At 37.0% G+C, this 23,036-nt stretch overlaps 1 protein-coding gene across 1 annotated transcript; it reads left to right on the top strand.

Annotated features, from left to right (window-relative positions):
* The first annotated feature begins 1,654 nt into the window (after positions 1 to 1,654).
* LOC103451101 (protein ILITYHIA) lies at positions 1,655 to 22,712 on the top strand. The gene is made up of 59 exons (XM_008390534.4): positions 1,655 to 1,908; positions 2,728 to 3,104; positions 3,198 to 3,335; positions 3,459 to 3,840; positions 4,329 to 4,475; positions 4,693 to 4,877; positions 4,981 to 5,107; positions 5,233 to 5,306; positions 5,390 to 5,466; positions 5,569 to 5,605; positions 5,690 to 5,856; positions 6,148 to 6,331; positions 6,921 to 6,998; positions 7,808 to 7,927; positions 8,028 to 8,087; positions 8,984 to 9,109; positions 9,206 to 9,296; positions 9,390 to 9,559; positions 10,184 to 10,486; positions 10,572 to 10,688; positions 10,786 to 10,887; positions 10,965 to 11,114; positions 11,323 to 11,487; positions 11,576 to 11,752; positions 11,883 to 12,005; positions 12,162 to 12,242; positions 12,359 to 12,475; positions 12,638 to 12,810; positions 13,242 to 13,319; positions 13,417 to 13,564; positions 13,677 to 13,799; positions 13,896 to 13,952; positions 14,033 to 14,143; positions 14,230 to 14,421; positions 14,495 to 14,668; positions 15,300 to 15,410; positions 15,507 to 15,576; positions 15,680 to 15,758; positions 16,266 to 16,368; positions 16,465 to 16,635; positions 16,727 to 16,963; positions 17,549 to 17,655; positions 17,757 to 17,808; positions 17,886 to 17,992; positions 18,081 to 18,140; positions 18,250 to 18,364; positions 18,501 to 18,611; positions 18,706 to 18,843; positions 18,925 to 19,047; positions 19,178 to 19,249; positions 19,656 to 19,768; positions 20,370 to 20,528; positions 20,802 to 20,898; positions 21,011 to 21,193; positions 21,338 to 21,532; positions 21,622 to 21,801; positions 21,884 to 22,016; positions 22,113 to 22,191; positions 22,342 to 22,712. Exons 1-59 carry the CDS (start codon positions 1,794 to 1,796, stop codon positions 22,379 to 22,381), a joined length of 7,881 nt encoding a protein of 2,626 aa, XP_008388756.2. The 5' UTR covers positions 1,655 to 1,793; the 3' UTR covers positions 22,382 to 22,712.
* Positions 22,713 to 23,036: the final 324 nt, after the last annotated feature.

Genomic DNA, 23,036 nt, shown 5'->3' with positions numbered 1-23,036 from the left:
TGTACGCTACATGTGAGAAGACAAGTAGTTTTTTTCCATGTTAGACTTTGCCACGTGGACACGTGTTTAGGTTTAGAGGCTTGCTGTCACAAGTACACAGGGAAAACAAAATTTATGTAGAAAACGAGTTAGGGTTCACAGAGATATGCAAAATAAAATAAAATAATATATATAAGCAATATTTTTTCAATATATCTAGCATAAGTGATATAAAATAACAAAAAGTAAATAGTTGTTGCAAAAAAAAATAAAAAATCCAACAGTTGTAAAAATAAACTATAACGAATAACAGCAGTTTTAAACAAAGTTAAGTATTTACGCTAGCCCGATGACATATGTCGTAAGTTGTAACTTTTCAAACTCCACAGCTCAAAGCAGAGTCATGGACAGACTTCGAGCAACTTGACCTTTCAGCTTTGGATTCACAGCCGACACCAGATAACCAATATCCATTTGAAATGTGAAGTCTAAATCATGATGAGATGAGAAGCAGGTAATACATGAGTTGGTCATCACTAACGGAAAACGTTAGGAAGATTACATTTTGAAAGATCACATTGTATCATTTTTCTAACAAAGCGGGACCTACTTGTATTGGTTGTCTGTATATCTATTAAAAAGATGGTACAACGGAGATGAGTCTTCCTAACGTTGTTATTATGTAAATTCATTTCGATATGCCATGTTAGCAAAATATCCTTCTAGTAAACAAGTTGAAGTTGATTGTTTTCGAAGAATTTATTGCAGATACTTTCATTGCCTTCAAGCATTAAATTTATTTAACATATTGCCACCAAACTTCAATTGATTTAGGATTTTGTCACAATCTTTAAACTTCAAATTACGTACGATACTGCAATTGTTCCTTGTTTGTATCCTTAAAAAATATAACAAGACAAATGTTTGGAATTCCATTGTCTAATCATTTTAAAATGCTTTTATTGGAGGGCGTCATAATTTATTCAATATAACGATAACATACGTGCTATAACAACAACAAACTCAATATAACAGTCGCAACAAAACCTATAACAACTTTGTTAATGATATAACAAAACAAGTTTGATACAACAATAAGCAAATATACAAATCTTATAACATTATATAACAGTAAAAACAAAAACCCAAATATAGAAAAAAAACGGTTTCGGAAACTTTGAAATGATAGAGGCTTGCAAATTGTTGCAATGTCCTTTATAGACAAAATTTCATCTCTATTTAAGTGCTTGTAGTTTTTTAGACGTTGTCCACCAGGAATGAGGATCCTCTTTGTGAGGATTATGGGGATCTTCAAATCGTGTTCGTTCATCGTACATCGTGAGACCATAAATTATTTTAAATTAAATATGAATAGTACCTGACGAAAACTAATCGCATGATATATGATAAACGGATACGATTTAAGAATCTTTAAAATTCTCACAAAAAGGATCTGAAGAGGACCCTCCTGGGTCCACCAGGATTACTCTACCAATCCAAGTTTCTAGCACCAAAAACTTGAATCTGACAAACGTACAAGTGTTTCTCTATCGGGCTTGGCTGAGCCCAAGAGCCCCATTCCCTCCAAAGCCCAAACCTCCAAAAGCCCATTAACCTCTCGCACTCCCTCCGACTGTGACGACGATAGCAGGCACACAGTAGCGAAATTATAAGTATCCCATGGGCTGCTGTTATCCCCTGTTGCACTCTCTCATCACACACCTCTAAAACCCTAACGCCAACTGTGGCAACAAAACAGCTGAACCCGCATTCGCCACCGGATCCTCCATTCCGATTTACCCGCCCGCTTTCCGATGGCGACTCCCACTGAGTCTCTCCTCTCCATCGCCGGGTCGGTCTCCACCAACTCCACCAAGAAACGGGTTCGGATCTTCCGTGATGAAATTCCCGCCGTCCTCATCAACTCCGGTTAGTGATAAGTTTGGTCCCCGATTGCGATTTCACTGCAACTCCAGTTGCATTTCTGAAATTTTTTAACTCAGCGCCAACGTCCCAGCATGGATACGTTAAATTCATGATATATATATATATATATATATATATATATATAATGTGTGGATATATTGAAGGAAAATAGAACATTAAAACAATAAAGTCTAACATATTACGTATTGAATTTAGTATGTAGAAATTTGTAGTAAATTCGATTTTGATGAACTGTTGAAGCTAATGTAATGTTGTTAATTATCGGTATAAAGAGTACATTTGTTCGGCAATGGCTTTGGTTGCACCTTTTGGTGTTGTTAAATTTGTTTCTTGATGAAATTTACGTGTTTTTCGGTGATTGTGTCTTTGTTTTACAGAGTTAGCTAAGAAACAGATGCGGAAAACTAGCAAAGCTGTTGAATTTCTTAGAAAAATGAGGACGTTATAATGTATTAGGTGGTCATTGCATTTTGAATAACGAAGCGGAAGAAGATATTAACATTAGTTTACTTTACAGAAATGCTAAATGGAACTAAAGTTTTATTCTTTTTGTCAATTGTGGTTTTGAAAAATTAAACTTTTATTTGCTTTTCCTCCCATCTCTTTCTTTTACTGATCTCTTGTGTGACCAGTTATGCACATAATGTTTAACAATACTGGGTGGTGCGCACCTAGATAATATGGTACTGCGATTAGAGTGGGCTTTCTGAGTTTAATGCATAATCCTTTGGGGTTTTGCTATGAGCTGATCATCCAAGCACATTCTATTTCTAAAGTTACTTGCCGTTTGAAATTCTGCAGAAATTGGTACTGAGTCTGTACTGCCGCTGATAGATATAATCTTTCAAACATTGTACATTTACGATGATCGTGGGTCAAGGAATGCTGTTGATGACATCATTACAAAAGGTTTACAAGAGGTTTCCTTTATGAAAAGTTTTGCGGCAGCCCTTGTTCAGGTCATGGAAAAACAAGCGAAGCTGCAATCACATGTTGGCTGTGATCGACTTCTCCAGTGGTCATGCCTTCTATTGAGTAAGAGTAAGTTTGCCACAGTCTCAAAGAATGCATTGTGTAGAGTTGCCACAGTGCAGGCATTGTTACTCAATCTTGTCATGCAAAGATCTTTCCGTGAGCGAAGGGCTTGCAAGAAGACATTTTGTCGTTTATTTTCTCAGGTTTAGCCAGTTGAACCTTCTCTTTAAGAATAAGTGTCCTTTCCATAAATTTACATTATTATTTGCTGAATTTTTTTTTGGTTTCCTGTTCAGTCACCGGACGTCTACAAAATGTATATAGAGGAACTCAAGGATGCCCGTATCCCATACAAAGATGGTTCTGAATTGATTTGGTTGTTGTTAGAGTACTCAAGTACCTCAAGCAACTCATCTTTGTTTGAACAATGCAAGGTGAGAGATTTGTTATTTCATGATCATGTACTGGAGGGGCTAACCCCATTTGTATTTATCTTTAAGTTCATATTATGTGGCTTTATGTGCCAAAGATTTTAACTCATCCTTTGCTTTTTACAGCCAACGTTTTTGGATATATATCTCAAGGCAATATTAAATGCAAGAGAAAAGCCAGCAAAGGGCCTTAGTGAAGCTTTTCATCCACTTTTTAAACATATGTCGCACGAAGATTTTCAAAATATCGTGCTTCCATCTGCTGTTAAAATGCTGAAACGCAACCCTGAGATTGTATTGGAGTCGGTTGGGATTCTGTTGAAATCAGTCAACCTTGATTTAAGCAAGTATGCTGTCGAAATTCTTTTAGTGATATTGCCGCAGGCTCGGCTTGCGGATGAAGGCAGAAGGGTTGTGGCACTGGCAGTTATACGATGTTTGAGCCAAAAGTCAAGTAATCCAGATACTTTAGAAGCAATGTTCAATGCTGTCAAATCTGTAATTGGAGGTTGGTTCCTGATTATTTTATTACTTTGGAAGTTTTTGAAATGAATGGAACCGAAAGAAAGTAGTAATAAAGAGGGGATGGATTGAGAAAGAAATTATTAACTGAAGGGAACACCATCTCGTTGTTAATGAATTTATCATTGTATCATTTTAGCTTCTTCTTTTTCTTCTGTAGGTGTATGGGTAAGGAAGGATTATTATTTTTTAATTTTTATTTATTTATTTTTAATTTGGTGGAAGTTTCTTTCACTTCTCTCTTTTCTCTCTCACTAATTAGGACAAAGAGTGGGGTTTTGAGGTAATTCCGTATCTGCCTACAATCAGTCAGATTAATATTCTAATTGGGGAAAAGCCAAGTCCCCACTATATTTCCTTTACATTTCCTCATTAGAGCACACTGTTAAGTGACTTCAAATATTCTTCATTATGGTTAAGTTGGTTTTTAAAGTCTACTTGTGTTATCTTTAATTCACATTTCCATTTAAACAGGCTCAGATGGAAGACTTACGCTTCCATATCAGAGAATTGGCATGATTAACGCACTGCAAGAACTGTGTAATGCTCCAGATGGGAAACACCTTAACAGCCTGTCACAAACATTATGCAGTTTCCTTCTATCTTGTTATAAGGATGATGGTGAGAAGTGAACTTGTGGTCTTATATTATTTTGTCTTTAAAACTATTTTCTCCTACTTTTTTTTTTTCTTAGTATTAAAATTTGTTTATTTTATCCTTTTTGGATTTAGATCTTCACTTAGCTTTTGAATTGAGTATCCTGTTCATTTTTGTTTATGTTTAATCTTTGTGGCCAAAGCTTTGGGTGTTTATTTCTGACCAATGTTCTTATTTCCAGGAAATGAGGAGGTGAAACTTGCAATTTTGTCAGCTCTGGGTTCATGGGCAGCAAGATCTGCAGATGCTGTTCAATCAAATTTAGTCTCGTTTTTCTCTTCTGGTATTAAGGAGAAAGAAGCTCTAAGAAGAGGGCATCTTCGTTGTCTACGAGCCATATGCAAAAATACAGATGCTGTTTTCCGGGTTAGCTAGTTGATTAAGTTGTTTTTGTCTGTGCTTTGGTTCACTTGATCTTGACCAAGCTATTTGTTCATCCTTTGCTGACATTTTAATTTTCTTACTCTAGATATCATCATTACTGGAACCTCTCATCCAACTTGTCAAAACTGGTTTTACCAAAGTAGCTCAGCGTTTGGATGGTATATATGCCTTACTATTAGTTGGGAAGATTGCTGCTGTTGACATCAAAGCAGGTATGGTTTTTATTTTGTTATTTTTCTGAGTGTTTTTTAACCAATATATTAAATTTATCTTTTATACATTCCAACACAATGCCCGTTCCATCCCTTTTCCCTTACTTTTCTCTGTTTAACCTCAGAGGAGATTGTTGTGAAGGACAAGATCTGGTATTTAATATCTCAAAATGAGCCTTCACTTGTACCAGTATCCATGGTAGTTATTCAAAGGCTCATTGGTTTTTAGAAACTATTTTTTATATTTTCATTTCCTGATATAGGGTATGTTTTGCGCCACAGGCTTCAAAATTGTCGACTGAGGATTGCATGGCATGTGTTGATCTTCTTGAAATTATGCTGGTGGAACATCTGCGGAGGTTATTATTAATTCACATTCCAATATACGACTCTCATTAGTTTCCTATGTTGAAAATTTGTTATGATCTTTATTTGGCACTTATTTTTCCTTCAACTTTCAGGGTAAAAGACTGCTTTTCAGTCAGATTACTTTCACAGGTAAATAATCAAGAGCAACCCTACTTTGGTTTCTCTGGAAATAATTTTCTTTTTTGTTATTGAGTAATTATCGGTATGTTGCAGTTAATAATCTTTTTCATATGCCACCCATGCTGGGAAGTTCGAAGGATGACTTATGATGCAACCAGAAGGATAGTTTCTGCTGCTCCGCAATTGACTGAACCTCTTTTAGTTGAATTCACGAATTTCATGTCTGTAGTTGCAGAGAAACTTCATATTTCAAAGTCAAGGTACAGCTCTTTTTTTATATACACCACTTTTCCCTTTTAATTCTTCCCATTGGTGCCCGTGCAGGCAGAATAAGCTTCTTGAACCTTAACCATCATTGTTAGGTTCAATGTGTTCTTCTTATGGTTCTGTAGCTTTAGTTGGTGTTGTTAGTTCTTCCTTTCAATCGTATTTAAATATACTAATAAGAACAATTCAAGTGTTTGTGCTTTGAGGGTATTGGCTTGTACATTTAAGTACCCATCTCTGAATATAGTTTCTCATATTATGGTCCAATTTTCAATGTATTATAGTGAAACAGATAATTCGTTGGACACTCAAGTGCCATTCCTTCCGTCAGTTGAGGTTTCAGTAAAGGCTTTAATTGTCATATCATCAGTAGCTCTCCCTGCAGCTCCAAGTGCAGCTACGCGAGTTTTGTTCTGCGCTCATCATCCATACTTGGTCGGAACTGCAAAGAGAGATGCAGTTTGGAAGGTAAATCTTTCTGTTGATCTTTTGTTATTTTGAAGAAAAAAAAATGTTTTTCATTATGTTGCTTGGTTTCGCAGATTTTTCTGTTTCTCGTTTCTAATCTGAATGCGGGGCTATCTCGTATAATATATTCTTGACCCAATAATTAGACAATTGTTTCTTCTTTTTTTTTTTCAAAAATAAAAAACCTTAAAATAAAAAGACAGTAACAAATTTAAGAAGGAAGTAGGTCTTGGATGGTGAGGTACATGTCAACCAGCATTCCTGCTGAAAACATGACCATTAAGAAAACCAAGTACTTGAAGATTACTTCTCTTCCATTCCATGCAAGGCTCAGAAAATTCTTGAAACTCATTTGGGAACTGCTTTTATTAAGTTTTTGCCTATTGACAATAAGTCATGACAGTTAAGAGTTTGGTTTCCTTTCCCTCTTTGACAGTTAGGTTTCCTTTCCCCCTTTTACTGGTAAAAGATATCTGTTCATACTTCATAGAGTTGCGTGCCTTCCTATGCTAATTTTCATCCATTGTGGCATGGTGAAATTAGAATAGCATTTTTGAGCTGATTGGTTTGGTTCTATTTCTGTCTTCAGAGGCTACAAAAATGTATGCATGCATGTGGTTTTGACATCATTAGCAACATTTTGGCCGATGTGGAGAATTTGTTCAAGGTAAACCAACTAGTTCTTTTGGAGTTTTTTATTTTATTTTTTTGTCTATTTTAATTGATGTATTTAATCTTCATTCATTAGGAATCATGAGATGGATAATTTATATTTTGCTTAAATACATCCTGTATTGTTGAATGTTGATCTATGAGTCGAACTGTCTGATAAAAAGTTTAAAACTCCGTACAAACTGCAGTCAAGTAGAATGTGTTCCAAAGACGCATGAACTTAAACTATTTGCTATGTAATATTATTTGTTTATACGTGGTAATACCGTAATACCTTCTGTTTAAAGCGTAGAGAGGTCAGTAGACTGCTAGAGTACTTTTACCTTTCATTGGATGGATGCGAGGTTGCCAACCATTATAAGTCTTAGAACCATATATATGTATATACATAAAACATGCTTTTAAATTTACAATTGTCTGTTAATCGAAATGGTTTGGGATTTTGATATGGTCTCGAGGCAACCTGTGTGTTGTCCTGTACACAGTCCATTGTCTGCCTTCCTGTACTCCCAAAAGTTGGTTTCTTCTTTTCAGACTAAACTACATATCCCTAAAACTGCGACACACTACGCCGAGCAAACCAATAGGCTGGTTGAGGGTGTGTTTAGCCTAAATAGGACCGTCATCCAAGAACTTGTAGAAGTCTGTTTTGTAAAATGTTGTGTTAGATTTTTCTGAAGTATCCTTAGTCTTGTTTAGGTCGTTGGCTAAGTATGGATAGATGTTTTATTGATTCACAACATCTTGAGGTTGTATTTTTGCACTGAAGCTTGTGACTAAACCCTTAGTGGCTATCATCTGCAGGGCCTACTGGTGCCGATGTTGTTGTCCAGCACTAATCCATTTGAGCAGCAAGCAGCAGTTTCCTCGTTATCCAGTTTGATGTCCATTGCACCTGGAGAAACCTATGCGGAGTTTGAAAAGGTCAATTGCTAATATATGTCTCCGCTTTGATGGATGTTTATGTGTTTAGTCACCAAGATCATGTTAATGAATGCTTACTTGAACTCATTCTCTTTGGCAGCACCTGAAAAATCTTCCATATCGTTTTTCACATGACACACTTTCAGAAAATGATATTCGGGTAAGTTCTTCAGGCATTTATCTTGATATTCCAGCAGTTATATAATTCTTGTCATGCATTGGGTTCAGTAAGTTGTTTATTTATTTAATAAGAAACATAATCCATTTTGAAAATTTAGATGGTTTCATGTGTTTTGTATTGTAATTCTTGTTTATTCAATTTCAATGCTCAATGAGTAAATTATACAGGTTTTTCTTCTTTTTACGACTAGGAGAGATCTTCTCATGAGTTGGGCTCTGTCCATCCACACGTGAGTGTGCATGTTGAAAATATAAAAGTTCCACTTTAGTTATTGTATGACTTGCATCAATTCACCGGTACTGAATTTCATCCTTTGATTTGTCTTGGGTCAGATACGTAAACTCAGATATTGTTTTAACTTACCAATGGGATTCTCCAAGTGTTAACTTTTAAGCCACAAAACCACTCCTCTATTCCCTTCCTAGTATTATGTCGTGATCATTGAAGCTAAAACTAACCAGACTAGTGAAAATGAATTAAACAACTACTGGAACCTTTATTTTTTTGGAGCCTTCATGTTCTCATCTGTTCTAGATATCTTTCTGTTGAAGATGTCTGCAAAGATAGGGTTGTACTATTTGTATTTACTATTAGGTTTTGTTTTGCATAATATGGTGGGCAATTATGCAGATATTGGGTTTTAGTAAAATGTCAGTAACTTAGTTATTGACCTTGCCTGATAACTGTGCTCCATTTTATGGTCTGTTTGTTAAGAGTTTTTTTTTGGTTTCTTATTCTCCATCGTCTTTTAAGTTAGTACTTTCACCAATTTTTGTACACATTTACTGTGTTACGCTTTGTAATTTATTAAAACTATGTCAATTTACTTTGTTTTGTGGTTTATTTCAAATTTGTTTCCACTTGTAATGTTTCAGATTTTTCATACCCCTGAAGGCTTGCTTTCCAGTGAGCAAGGTGTCTACATTGCAGAGTCTGTTGCTGCTAAGAACATGAAACAAGCAAAGGGCCGTTTTCGGATGTATGAGGACCTAGATGACACGGTACCAAAGAGTTTCTTTTATTTATTCATTTAGGTTTACTTTTTTTTTGAAAGTAATTCTGAATTCTTATGGTGTCGCATTTGTATTTAATGACAGGATCAAGGTGGTTCTAATCATTCTGCGAAAGTTGAGCAAACCAATAGTTCTGTGGGTAGAAGGGAAACTGGGAAGTCTGCAAAGAAACCTGGTGAATTATTGTTGCATCTGTTTTTTCACTGAAAATTTTCTGTTTTTACTTTATTTATTTATTCAGTAGCGTTACAATATTTTGATTTGCCAGATAAGGGAAAGACTGCAAAGGAGGAAGCACGTGAGGTGCAACTTAGGGAGGAGGCATCCATACGCGAGAAGGTCCGAGAAATACAGAAAAATTTGTCTTCCATACTTACAGCTCTTGGGGAAATGGCAATTGCTAATCCTATTTTCGCACACAGTCAACTTCCTTCCCTGGTATGCTTCTAAGAGCCAGAGTATTTTAAATCTTTGTTAGTTTCTTAGTAGTAAAGGCTTTGTTGTTGTTTGCTATTTTCAAATCTTTTAATTCACAAACAAAAACTTTTGATCATATTTTTTCACGAATGAGATTTAGACACTGTATACTGTTAAATGTTCCTAAACTTGCTTAAATTTGTATCACTAGTCACTCGGTTGCTGTGATTTATTTTTCAGTCACACTCAAAAGCAAGTTTGCTGTCAATGTTACTACTTGTATTATGTATAGTTTCTGTATGTCATAATGAATGGAAGAAGTTATATACAACTCATGTATTTGAGTTATAGTTAGTCATAGGGAAAAAGTCCTTTTGTTATATTTTTTTAAAGAATATAATTGGGCTTGCTGATTTGCCTCCATCTCAGTGGTGTATGATCTTTGGCCTTCCTTAATATTGTCAAAAGGAAACATTTTATAAAATCAGCAATTTGATGATTTATTTCTGCCTCCGTCTCTTATTCTATTGTCTATATCCTTTATTTCGTTTGCCATTTGTTATGAACTTTGTCAACATATTTCAGACCAAAATTTGTGTGTAATATAGTGTGTTAATAGGTTTTTGACCTTTTATCTAATATCAGGTTAACTATGTTGATCCATTGCTAAGGTCACCGATAGTCAGTGACGTGGCATATGAAACTGTGGTGAAACTCTCTAGATGCACTGCTCCACCTCTTTGTAATTGGGCCCTTGACATTGCTACAGCTTTGCGCTTAGTTGTGACTGAAGAAGTTCGTCTTGTATTGGATATGATTCCATCGGTTGGTGAAGGGGAAGCCAATGAAAGACCATCTTTGAGTCTATTTGAGCGAATAATTAATGGCCTTTCTGTATCTTGCAAAACGGGACCTCTTCCTGTAGATTCTTTTACCTTTGTGTTCCCTGTAAGTTTTCCTGCTTTCCTAATTTACTGATTCAACTGTGCTGTGCTTCTCTCTGGCTAATCCCTTTTGATGTTTATGTTGTCAGATAATGGAGCGAATTCTGTTATGCTCTAAGAAGACAGGACTTCACAATGATGTTCTTCAGATTCTGTATCTGCACATGGACCCCCTGTTACCTCTTCCAAGGCTTCGAATGATTTCAGTTACTGGATTCTCCTTCGGCACAAATTCTCCTTGTCCAATATTTCCATAGTATCCTTATTTGTTGTTTTTCTCTAACTGACTTCTTCTTTTTGCAGGTTCTTTATCATGTACTTGGTGTTGTTCCAGCTTATCAAGCCTCTGTTGGACCTGCGTTGAATGAGTTGTGTTTGGGCCTGCAACCAGATGAAGTGGCAGCAGTATGTTATTTCTATTTTTTAATTTTTTTCTTTTTTGTGCGTTGATGATACTCATCCTTAATCATGCATCTCTTCAGGCTCTGTATGGTGTTTATGCAAAAGATGTTCATGTTAGAATGGCCTGCCTTAGTGCTGTCAAATGTATTCCTGCTGTTGCCAGTCGGTCTCTTCCTCAGAACGTTGAAGTCGCTACAGGCATTTGGGTTGCCTTACATGACCCAGAAAAGGTTTGGTGTACCAATTATTTTCTGAAGTGTAGTGTGTATACTTTGACTAATGGATAAGGGTCCCATCTTGAAGTTTAAGATGGAGATTTATCTGTATTTTAGACTTAGTTTACAGTTATAAACTTTTGTCTGTCGCTAATGTATTATATTCTATTGCCATGCAAATATGTTTCTAGTCTCATGTGTTTTCTTTATGCTTTTGTTTCAGTCCGTTGCAGAAGCAGCAGAGGATTTATGGGATCGGTATGGGCATGACTTTGGGACAGACTATTCAGGCCTTTTCAAAGCACTTTCGCATATCAATTATAATGTCCGTTTTGCTGCTGCGGAGGCATTAGCTGCTGCTTTGGATGAATGTCCCGATTCTATACAGGTTTGTCTGACTTTAACTATCAAACCTGCATTGACCTTGTTATACCCGTCTCACAAGTAGTAATGTTACAATAATTACTGTTATGCAGGAGTCTCTTTCTACTTTATTTTCTCTGTATATCCGTGATGCTGGTTTGACCGAGGAGAATGTTGATGCTGGTTGGCTGGGTCGACAAGGTGTAGCCTTGGCATTACATTCTTCTGCTGATGTACTCAGAACAAAAGACCTTCCTGTTGTTATGACATTTCTTATTTCAAGAGCACTGGTAAGATTTACATCCCCTTTGTTTCGAAAGCATGAAGTGTGCCTTCAATTGGAAGGAGATTTTGTATAGTCCTTGTCAGAAAGGAGAAGCGTTGACTTTAACCACTTTGTCATTGTTTCTCAACATGCAGGCTGATCCTAATACTGATGTTAGGGGAAGAATGATCAATGCTGGTATTATGATTATTGATAAGCATGGCAGGGATAATGTTTCCTTGCTATTTCCCATCTTTGAGAACTACTTGAACAAAAAGGTTTTTCTCCCTTCCTAACTAGTGATGGTTGGAAAATTATTGGAGCTTTTAATTCAGGTCATGTCTGTTTTTGTGTTAAACGGCTGGAACTGTTGTTTCCATGCCAAGCTACCGCATGAACCTCATAATTTATCTGACATAATAATTTTACTTTAGGCATCAGATGAAGAGAAATATGATTTGGTACGTGAGGGGGTTGTTATTTTCACTGGAGCTTTGGCAAAACATTTGGCAAAGGTGCTGTTATTACTGTTTGCTTTTTAAATTTCATCTCCTCCCTTCCTTTTTCTTTAGTGAGATAGCAATAGCTTTCCGAAATTCACAGTTTAGTGTTTGTCTGTACTCTGGAACAGGATGATCCAAAAGTTCATGTTGTTGTCGAGAAGTTGTTGGATGTGCTAAACACTCCATCAGAAGCTGTTCAACGGGCTGTATCTGCATGCTTGTCTCCACTAATGCAATCAAAGCAAGTATGACATGTCACACGTCTCAAGTGTAGCTACAATAATTTTCCTCTTTGATCAAGTTTTGTTTTTTTCCCATCAAGAAATTGTCTTATGACATTGTTTATGTTGATAGATACAATATTGACATTAAGAGGAAAGCTAATCCTATTCTTTTCTCTGTACAAGGATGATGGACCAGCTCTTGTCTCGAGGCTTTTGGATAAACTGATGAAGAGTGACAAATATGGGGAACGCCGTGGAGCTGCTTTCGGGCTTGCTGGAGTGGTCAAGGGATTCGGTATTTCTTGCTTGAAGAAATATGGGATTGTAGCTCGACTACAAGAAGGACTTGTAGATAGGTTGGATTTCTAACCCTGGTTTAAGAATTTGACCGGAATTTCTGTATATGTTGTAGGCAATTATATTTTGTGAGATTTATATAGTGATGTTTCTAAACACAAGAATTCCAGAAAATACAGGTCAGGACTGATTAGTCATTGAATGATTGATCAGCGTGTTGTTGCCCTACTCTTAAGCTAGTATATTCTGTGGGGACAAATAATTGTTGATTCTGAGGTTGTGGAGTTTTCTTTCCTCTTCTCATTGGTTATGAATCTTATGAATCTTATGTTGCAACTTCTAGAATAGAAGGGTCTTGCGACGCGAGTCATTTATTGTTGCAAGATCGCTTGATCACTCTACGCTTCTGTTTCTTATCCATTTTATTGTTGCTATTTTATTCCTTTTTGGGGATGCAGCTGTTCATTTTTGTATTTCCTTTCCATTACAGGAATTCAGCAAAATGTCGTGAAGGAGCTTTACTCGGATTTGAGTGTCTCTGTGAATCACTCGGAAGACTATTTGAGCCGTAAGTGATGGGTTATGTACAAAGAAGTTCTCTATATGGACTTAATATTCACCTGAACTCTCACTCTAACTGTCCTCCTATCATCTTTTTGATGCAGGTATGTAATTAAAATGTTGCCCCTACTGTTGGTTTCATTCTCTGATCAAGTTGTTGCAGTTCGTGAAGGTGCCGAGTGTGCAGCTCGTGCAATGATGTCTCAACTTAGTGCTCAAGGAGTTAAACTGGTTCTTCCATCTCTTTTGAAGGTAATTAACTTATACCTTACCCATTTATTTATAAACTTGTTTGGAAGTTCCTTAATCATCAAGTTTGCATTTTAGTCTCTGACATTGATGTATGAATCCATTATTTTGATAGGGTCTTGAAGATAAAGCTTGGCGAACAAAGCAAAGTAGTGTCCAACTGCTTGGGGCTATGGCCTATTGTGCTCCTCAACAGCTGTCTCAGTGTCTCCCTAAGATTGTTCCAAAATTGACTGAGGTTTGTCTTTATATGGACACGAGTTTATGTAGCACTTTTAAAATATGCATGTTGTTGTCTTATGCTTTATTCTTCACCTTTTTATTGCACTTGCAGGTTTTAACAGATACACATCCTAAAGTCCAGTCAGCTGGACAAACGGCACTTCAACAGGTTTTTAAACATTGCAATGAGTTACCTATTTATATCTTATAATCATTGTTAATGTTTTTTTGTTTTTGTTCTATTCTTAGGTTGGGAGTGTAATAAAGAATCCTGAAATAGCTTCCCTTGTTCCTACTCTTCTACTGGGTCTTTCAGATCCAAATGACCATACAAAGTACTCTCTTGATGTTCTCTTACAGGTAAGGATTTGAATGGTGGACTCAGTTATTTTATTATAAGTTTGTTTCCTTCATTTATTTATTTGAATGTTTTGGATTTTTTGCAGACCACTTTTATTAATACAATTGATGCTCCCTCACTGGCACTGTTGGTGCCAATAGTACATAGAGGGCTACGGGAAAGGAGTGCTGAAACTAAAAAGAAAGCAGCACAAATAGTTGGCAATATGTGTTCATTAGTTACAGAACCTAAGGATATGATTCCATATATTGACTTACTTCTTCCTGAAGTGAAAAAGGTACCATTTAAGAGTGGTATGTTTGACTCTTCTATATAACTGTTTTCTAAGTACTTGTATGCCCCAAAACTAGGTCCTTGTGGATCCAATTCCAGAAGTTCGGTCAGTTGCAGCAAGGGCCCTTGGATCCCTTATAAGGGGAATGGGCGAAGATCATTTCCCAGATCTCGTTCCATGGTTGTTTGATACACTTAAATCAGATAATAGTAATGTTGAGCGCTCTGGAGCAGCTCAAGGGTTGAGCGAGGTCAGTTTTACTCTTTAAAATAAGAAACTATTTATTTATTTATTTGCCTGAGCACTTTTAAACTTCTATTGCACCTCATATTAATTGTTAATTTGTAATGGAAATTGAATTGCATGCTTGAAAAGCTGGGAACATGGTCATATGCATATCTGGTAACTTAAATGTATCTTTTTGTATATTGAAAGTAGGAGTTTTCTTTTCCATTACTTGGTAACTTAAATATACATTGATTTCCTTTCACTCAATTCCCACTAAGTTTAGATTAGCTTTCATTGATAATGTTAATAATTACAAGCCAATTATTTATGCTGTGAATTATAATGTCATAACTTTTTAGGCCATTTATTTCATCCATCGTATGCTTTTTTTTATTGGTTAATTAAATGATTCTCGACCCATTTTACTTTCAAGGTATTTAGTGAAATATCCTTATTGAATCTGAAATAAAAAAAATAGGTCGGGAAAAGAGTATATATATACTTGTGTAAGATGGAAAACATGTAATCCATAGTGTCAATATGATGGGCATTTGACAATGATGCTTCTTTATGCAGGCATGTATTTATTCTTTCCCTATATACCTGCTATAATTATTTCCTTGCTTTGCTAAGAGACAGTTGATCCAATCCAGGTATTAGCTGCACTTGGAACTGAGTACTTTGAGCTTGCACTTCCTGATATTATCCGAAACTGTTCTCATCAAAAAGCATCTGTCCGTGATGGATATTTAACATTATTTAAGGTGAAGACAGTATGTTTAAACATTTGAACCACTACTGCAAGTATTTGTTTTACCTGCTCTGTTTAATGGTCGCTTTTGTTTGGAAATTGGTTGTAGTATTTACCAAGGTCATTGGGCGTTCAATTCCAGAACTATTTACAGCAGGTGCTGCCTGCTATTTTAGATGGTAAGTACAGTTTGTGGATGGTAGTCTGTAAAATATGATATCATGTACCACTATAGGACTTTGGTGCACTATTTAAACTTAATGGGAGCTTATACTCTTACAGGTCTTGCTGATGAAAATGAGTCTGTACGTGAGGCAGCTCTAGGTGCAGGGCATATTCTGGTTGAGCATTATGCAACAACGTAAGCACTGCCTTGGTTGATCATTGTGATGTCTCTCGAATGAATTGTTTGTTGGAGTGTCTTGGATATTTGTTCAAGTGTAGAAAATTTATTGAATAACAAGGTAAACGTGGTCCATTGGACCTATATGCTACAGGACGGGAGGTAGCTCTATCTAGTCCAGTGAACCCCTAATCCTGGTGAAGGTGGGGTTCAATCTTGTGGTTCTTGGACAGTGCCATGGGTTTTACCACTTAAGGCTACTTTGCTCTTTCCGAAATACCAATTTGTGCTCAATTAATTATCTATGTTTCCAGGTGGAATGTTGTGCAGCTTTGAATATCTTTACCATTTTGGGAATAATTGGATTATAAGTGGTCGTTCATATTGCATTCTGGGCTGGGCTACTCATGCTTGAGTGGGATGTTTCATATTATGGGATGCTAACCAAACATATATGATGTTTTCATAATGGTTTCCATCTGATGGGTTTTCATTTTGTTTTTGCTGTTTTCCTTTTACTTCCAGGTCTTTACCTTTGCTCCTTCCGGTTGTTGAAGATGGTATCTTTAATGATAGTTGGCGGATTCGGCAAAGCTCTGTGGAATTATTGGGTGATCTCTTATTTAAGGTAATTAACTCTTCACCCTGTTTCCTGTTTTGTTTTTTTTTTTGTTGTTGGGAGTTTCTAAGTCTTGGGTTGCTGAGATAATCTCTGCAAATACAGGTTGCTGGAACTTCTGGGAAAGCTTTACTTGAGGGTGGCAGTGATGATGAAGGTGCTAGCACTGAAGCACAGGGTCGGGCTATCATTGAGGTTCTGGGAAGGGAAAAGCGGGATGAAGTTCTTGCTGCATTATATATGGTTCGAACAGATGTCAGCTTATCAGTTCGTCAGGTAGGGAGAGTATTTATTTGGCACGAGTTCAATCTTTTGTTTTATTTTCAGAGCATACTTAATTTCTAAGTCAAAATTTAACTTATTTCAGGCTGCGCTGCATGTGTGGAAAACTATTGTGGCAAATACTCCGAAGACTCTAAAGGAAATAATGCCAGTTTTAATGAATACTCTAATTGCCTCTCTTGCTTCATCGTCCTCTGAAAGGCGGCAGGTTGCTGGGCGATCACTGGGTGAGCTTGTCAGGAAACTTGGTGAAAGAGTACTTCCATGGATCATCCCAATTTTATCCCAAGGGTTAAAGGATTCTGACGTTGGCAGAAGACAAGTGAGAGTTCTATTTATTTTGCTTGTTATGACACTGCATGTTATTTCCTTAGCACTCTCATATTATCGTTTGGTCTCATCGCTAAAAAGTGGTTTGTTTTGGAATTGAACATGGTTGTCTTTTTGTGGTTGTCTAAGCACATAAATATATGTGGGGGTTGCCTGGTATCGGCAATTTTTTGGAATATATGGCTGGAACGCAACAAAAGGATTTTTGAAGACTATACTGGAGTGGGGGCAGAAGTACTTTGGGGGAGAGTAAAATATTGGGCATCTTTTTGGGCTTCGGTTACTAAAGAGTTTAATAATTGCTCTCTATCTCAAATACTGTGGGATTTGTTAGCAGCAGTTAAGTGAGCTAGGTCTAGAATTGGCTACTGTAGCCAAATCCTATTGGGATTTTCCTTTCTAATTTGTTGGTGGACTTCTTATCCACTTCTGTGTTTTTCACTATTCTTTAATAAAATTGTTTCTTCTCAAAAAAAAAAAAAAGCACATAAATACTAAAGCATCATTTGGGTTATTGCTCAGCCAGTGCACCACTGATTACAATGCCAATACATTTCTAATGCATTTGTGATATCAGGGAGTATGCATTGGTCTGAGTGAAGTAATGGCAAGTGCTGGCAAAAATCAGTTGTTGAGTTTCATGGATGAACTCATACCGACCATTCGAACTGCTCTTTCGGATAGGTTTTGTTTTCTCTTTTATGAAATTTATGAATTTCCAAACCTTTATCTTGAATTCTTTTTGTTTCCTTCAAAATATGGCCTTACATTTTATTTGTTAACAGCATGCCCGAGGTTCGTGAGGCTGCTGGGTTAGCATTCAACACTCTCTACAAGGTTCGTTGTCTATTTTAATATATTTAATCTTAAGGTGGTCATCTTTGTAAAACGTTATAATATGAGTCACAATGTAGAGTGCTGGAATGCAAGCAATCGATGAAATTGTTCCCACTCTTTTGCATGCTTTGGAGGATGATGAAACTTCTGATACTGCTCTTGATGGCCTCAAACAAATCTTAAGGTGAAATACCCACTTACATTTTATGCCTCTCATTCGCCCTCTCTTACTCCTACTTTTCCTGTGCTAAGTTGCTGCATTTCTGTTTTAGCGTCAGGATTTCTGCTGTTTTGCCCCACATCTTACCCAAGCTGGTCCACCTGCCACTTACGTATGTATTTTTTTTTCTCAAAATTGCTGTGTATATTTCTTCATTGATCTTTGAAATAATAATGTCCTTGTTGGTGCTTCTTGTTGACTGAAATTTTTGACATATCCAGTGCGTTTAATGCACATGCTCTTGGAGCGGTAGCTGAGGTGGCTGGACCTGGTCTTAACTCTCATCTTGGTACTGTTCTTCCTGCTTTACTTTCTGCAATGAGTGCTGATGAGAAGGTATGCTGTTGCAATTTGCAATCTTCTGGCTTGTTTAAGAACATATTTCTTTTCTGTTTTTTTTTTTTCGCAATCACTGTCTGGATGTTTAAACAATCAGGTTGAATTTGAAATATTGTTCTTTTTGAAATTCTAGGAAGTTCAAAAGTTGGCAAAGGAGGCTGCTGAGACTGTGGTCTTAGTCATAGATGAGGAAGGTGTTGAATCTCTTTTATCTGAGCTTGTTCGAGCTGTCAGTGATAGTCAGGTATTAAGTTGTTTTACTAACAATGTAATTGAATGCTTTGGTCCTGTTTATAACTTTATATCCCCATCTCACTCTATTGTATTCATGGTTTCAGGCTTCAATTAGAAGAAGTTCTTCGTATCTTATTGGCTATTTCTTCAAAAGCAGTAAATTATATTTGGTTGATGAAGCTCCAAACGTGATATCTACCCTGATTGTGTTGCTCAGTGATTCAGATTCAGCTACTGTGGCGGTATGTACTACAAGTCTTTCAGGTTCTGTTATTGTATTGGCTCCAAGTACATAACATTGTATGTTACCTTTTGTTCAACAGGCTTCTTGGGAAGCTTTGTCAAGAGTTGTAAGTTCAGTTCCCAAGGAGGTACTTCCGTCATATATTAAATTAGTACGAGATGCTGTATCTACTTCCCGGGATAAGGAGCGTAGAAAGAAGAAGGTGGGCAATAGTTGAGATTGTTAAGTATTGCAGATGCTTTTGTTCAAAATAACTTCCGTATATTGTGTATTCTAGATGCTTCCGGTGAATGGCATATTAACTGGAACATGTTATGTTTGTGACCTTGCAGGGAGGACCAATTCTCATTCCTGGGTTTTGTTTACCAAAAGCACTTCAACCTTTGCTTCCAATATTTATCCAAGTATGCTAGCTATTATTTTTCCTGGATGCTCAATTCAAATGAAAGGCAGTAAAATTACTCTCTTGTTGTACGTTCATTCATTCTTTTAGTTAACAACCAATAGTACATCATTATAGCTACCATGTAGTGGTTTGGAAATGCACTCATTCCTATGTTTACGTTCATAAGAAAAAGAAAGAATCCTTTTAGAAACTGCTTCATGGGTTTTGGTCCCTTGGCTGTTGCTTTAAGAACTTCTCTTCTGCTTTGCTTGTTTTGTCTTCTTTTGTTCTAATAAAGTTGTGTTTCTATTGTACCTCAAAAGAAAAAGAAGCTTTTACGTCATTATAGCTAGTGTGTTGTCCAATACGTGCTCTCATTGCTTTTTGGGCATTAGATTTTAAACTATAACCTGTACTGCCTTTAGGGTTTGACAAGTGGATCTGCTGAACTAAGAGAGCAAGCTGCTCTAGGTCTCGGTGAACTTATCGAAGTGACTAGCGAACAGGCACTGAAAGAGTTTGTCATCCCAATTACAGGGTATGTATCATTAAAGAATGGTAGATGAACTTTGTTTCCTAAATTTGATGTCTCATTTTTGACCTCATTGATGTCATTGTGAAAGTCATGTTGCCTTTTACTTTAAAACTTGTCATTGGATTGACGTCTTGATTAATGTAATGATTTTGTTTGCATATTACTCAAGTTTTGTAGAGGCTGTAGTAATGAATCATCTGCTTATATTTATAGTTTATTTTTTTCTTTATCTAATCATTGGGATCCTCAGCAATCAAACTCATTGTACTTTTTCTTTGTATGAAAGAATACTGAGGAAATAGTCTGTGTGAGGCGAACTCTTGAAAATATTCAGTCTTTATGGTATTACAAGCTTCGTATATTGAATTCAGTTCTGTTCAATTAACATTGATTGGCTTTCATATCCCCCTCCCCTTAGTGTATATTAGTGTAGATTCATATCGCATGTACTAAAGTAAAACATTGTTTGGTTTTCATGACCCGGTCCACTATTGTTCTGTAACTGAACCTGATATATGCTGGATGCTAACTTTACATAAAACCCCAGTTCCTCATGTCTGTTTTTCCGAAAATCTGACTGGCTACTATTGGATTGTAATTGCAGGCCTCTTATCCGGATAATAGGTGATCGGTTCCCTTGGCAGGTGAAGAGTGCGATTTTGTCTACCTTGACAATCATGATAAGAAAGGGTGGAATGGCATTGAAACCTTTTCTTCCTCAGCTTCAAACAACATTTGTAAAGTGTCTACAGGATAGCACAAGGTTGGTTTATAGTACAATCTTTTAGTAATGTTTTGCTCATGTATGCTTTTTGGTTCACGGGTCCTCGATTTGTAGTTATTTTGTCCTTTCAATGGTGCTTGTATTAGTAGTGATATCTCAGCTAATGTCCCTGGTGTGAAAATAGCTATAATCATAATGATTTCAATTCAACCGCTTGTGTTTTAAATTTTCATATAATTCCACAGTTGGGGCACTAGTAGTTCAGCTTGTTTCCTCCATATATTCTGCTCATTAGATACTTTTCAAGTGCAGAATCGTTCGTTCAAGTGCTGCCCTTGCACTCGGAAAGCTTAGTGCTCTCAGTACCCGGGTTGACCCTTTAGTTGGAGACCTCCTTTCCAGTTTGCAGGTAATTGTAAGTTAGGATCTTCTTCGTGCACTTAAATTTAATTGTTAGTTAGGATCTTTCATGCACTTAAATTTCAAAACTCGATTGAACATATCTCTCTTTTCACTGTCAGGCTCCGGATAGTGGGGTTCGGGAGGCATGTTTGTCTGCTCTCGAAGGTGTCGTAAAGCATGCTGGAAAAAGTGTGAGCAGTGCTGTTAGAACTCGTCTCTACTCGCACCTTAAGGACTTGATTCATCATGATGATGACCAGGTTCGGATATCTGCTGCAAGCATTTTGGGCATCACATCCCAGGTATGTCATGGATAATTCTGGATTAGCAATTACGGATTCTAGAAGTATTTTTCACTTAATCATGAAGTTCAAGATCCTGGATCTGCTCTTTTTTTTAAATGGTTTTCTTTATTGTTAACCTAACTATTCTCTAATAATTTTCAGTACCTAGAAGATGATCAACTGACGGAGCTGCTTCAGGAACTCTCTGATTTGCCATCATCTCTTAGCTTGTCTGCCAGGCATGGCTCCGTACTCACAATATCATCCATGCTCAGGCACAACCCTTCCACTATTTGTTTGTCTCCAGAGTTTCCGTCTATCTTGGGCCGGCTTAAAGACGCCTTGACTGATGAGAAGGTATTTAATCCTCATAGTTGCATTTTAATTTATTTATTTTTTATTATTAATTTATGCTTTGCAAAGTGGTGACATTCTTTTCTAAACAGTTCCCCCTGCGTGAAACATCGACCAAGGCATTTGGGAGACTTCTGATTCACAAGCTCCGAAGTGATCCTTCTAATAAATCACTCCATTTGGAAATAATATCGTCCTTAGTGTCAGCTTTGCGCGATGATTCTAGTGAAGTTAGAAGAAAGGCATTATCTGCTATAAAACGAGGTTCCAAGGTATGTGCTTTGTGCTTTTGGAATTGCATTAAGGAACCGTACATATAATTAAGGACTTTATGCACGGCAATCTGTATTACAGGAAAATGCTTCAGTTATTTTGGCTCATATCAATATTATTGGACCGGCTCTTGCTGAATGCTTGAAAGATGGAAGTACTCCCGTGAGACTTGCAGCTGAAAGATGTGCTCTGCATGCTTTCCAATTGTCAAAGGGTACTTTTTTTCTTCTCCACTGTTTTACTGCTATTGTTACAGTGTTTCTGCAAGAAGATTTCAGCTGTAAGAGCGTTTCGGTTTCACATTTTCCAGGTCCTGAAAATATTCAAGCTGCACAAAAATTCATCACAGGCTTGGATGCCAGAAGAATGTCGAAGCTTCCTGAAAATAGGTATATATAGATACAAAAGAAAATAATATACGGTGATGGATTTTACCAGTGCTTGATATATAACAAAAGACATGTTAGTTTACCATGATCGTTTCCCTGCTCTGGTTTTGGTCACTGGTTTGAAATGCTTGTTACGTCTTGGAATTGCAGCGATGATAGTGAAGATGGTGAGGACGCGGCAAGTGGCTGAAAAATCGTTTCTTTCCAAGGCCGATGTTTTGTTTTCCTAAGAGTAGAGAGGTATAGAAAATCCATATGTTTGGGATGCCTGCAGAAGTTTTCATGGCACCTTTCGATCACAGAACCGCGGATGTACTGAGATATCACAACCATAGAGGCCAATTTACCCAATTTTCGTTTGCTGGGTTGTTTCAAGTTCAAAGTAAGTGTTAATTGGATACAATCAAGGATCTTGTATACAACGAGAGCGATGCGCTTCGGCTTGCCCTTATTTTGTAAGCTACATTTTGTAAGTTCATACGTGATCTCTCAACAAATTTTATGCCACTCGTTTTTCATTACCTCATCAACTTCAGCCACTGGAATCGCTCAATTGACCATGGCAAATGTTGGCGAGCATGGTTTTATTCTTTTTTCTCCCCTTGATCGGAGAGGTCGCACTTGGTGCGATGGCAAGTGCCTTCGCTCATGAGCGGTAGGTCTCGGGTTCGAGACTTGGGAGCAGCCTCTCCATAAATGGGGGTAAGGCTAGCCGACATTCACCTCTCCCAGACCCTGCGTAAAGCGGGAGCCTTGTGCACTGGGTACGACCTTTTATTTCTCGCTATGTCGTCGCTATAGGCCCCTTGGTGGAGTTTAGGGTGAGAACTATACTTAGTCGCAGT

The sequence above is a fragment of the Malus domestica genome, chromosome 12 (genome assembly GCF_042453785.1).
Source record: "Malus domestica chromosome 12, GDT2T_hap1".
NCBI classification, from domain to species: domain Eukaryota; kingdom Viridiplantae; phylum Streptophyta; class Magnoliopsida; order Rosales; family Rosaceae; genus Malus; species Malus domestica.
The sequence above is the reverse complement of the archived record's forward strand: the minus strand, read 5'-3'. Positions and strand labels throughout refer to the sequence as shown.

Bases quoted from the DNA above. Each gene is read 5' to 3' on its own strand.
- LOC103451101 (XM_008390534.4), top strand. From the start codon at position 1,794: ATGGCGACTCCCACTGAGTCTCTCCTCTCCATCGCCGGGTCGGTCTCC. The intron at 12,811-13,241 runs GTTGGATTTCTA...TTTCCATTACAG, and splicing joins CAAGAAGGACTTGTAGATAG to GAATTCAGCAAAATGTCGTG. The intron at 13,953-14,032 runs GTTTTTAAACAT...TTCTATTCTTAG, and splicing joins GACAAACGGCACTTCAACAG to GTTGGGAGTGTAATAAAGAA.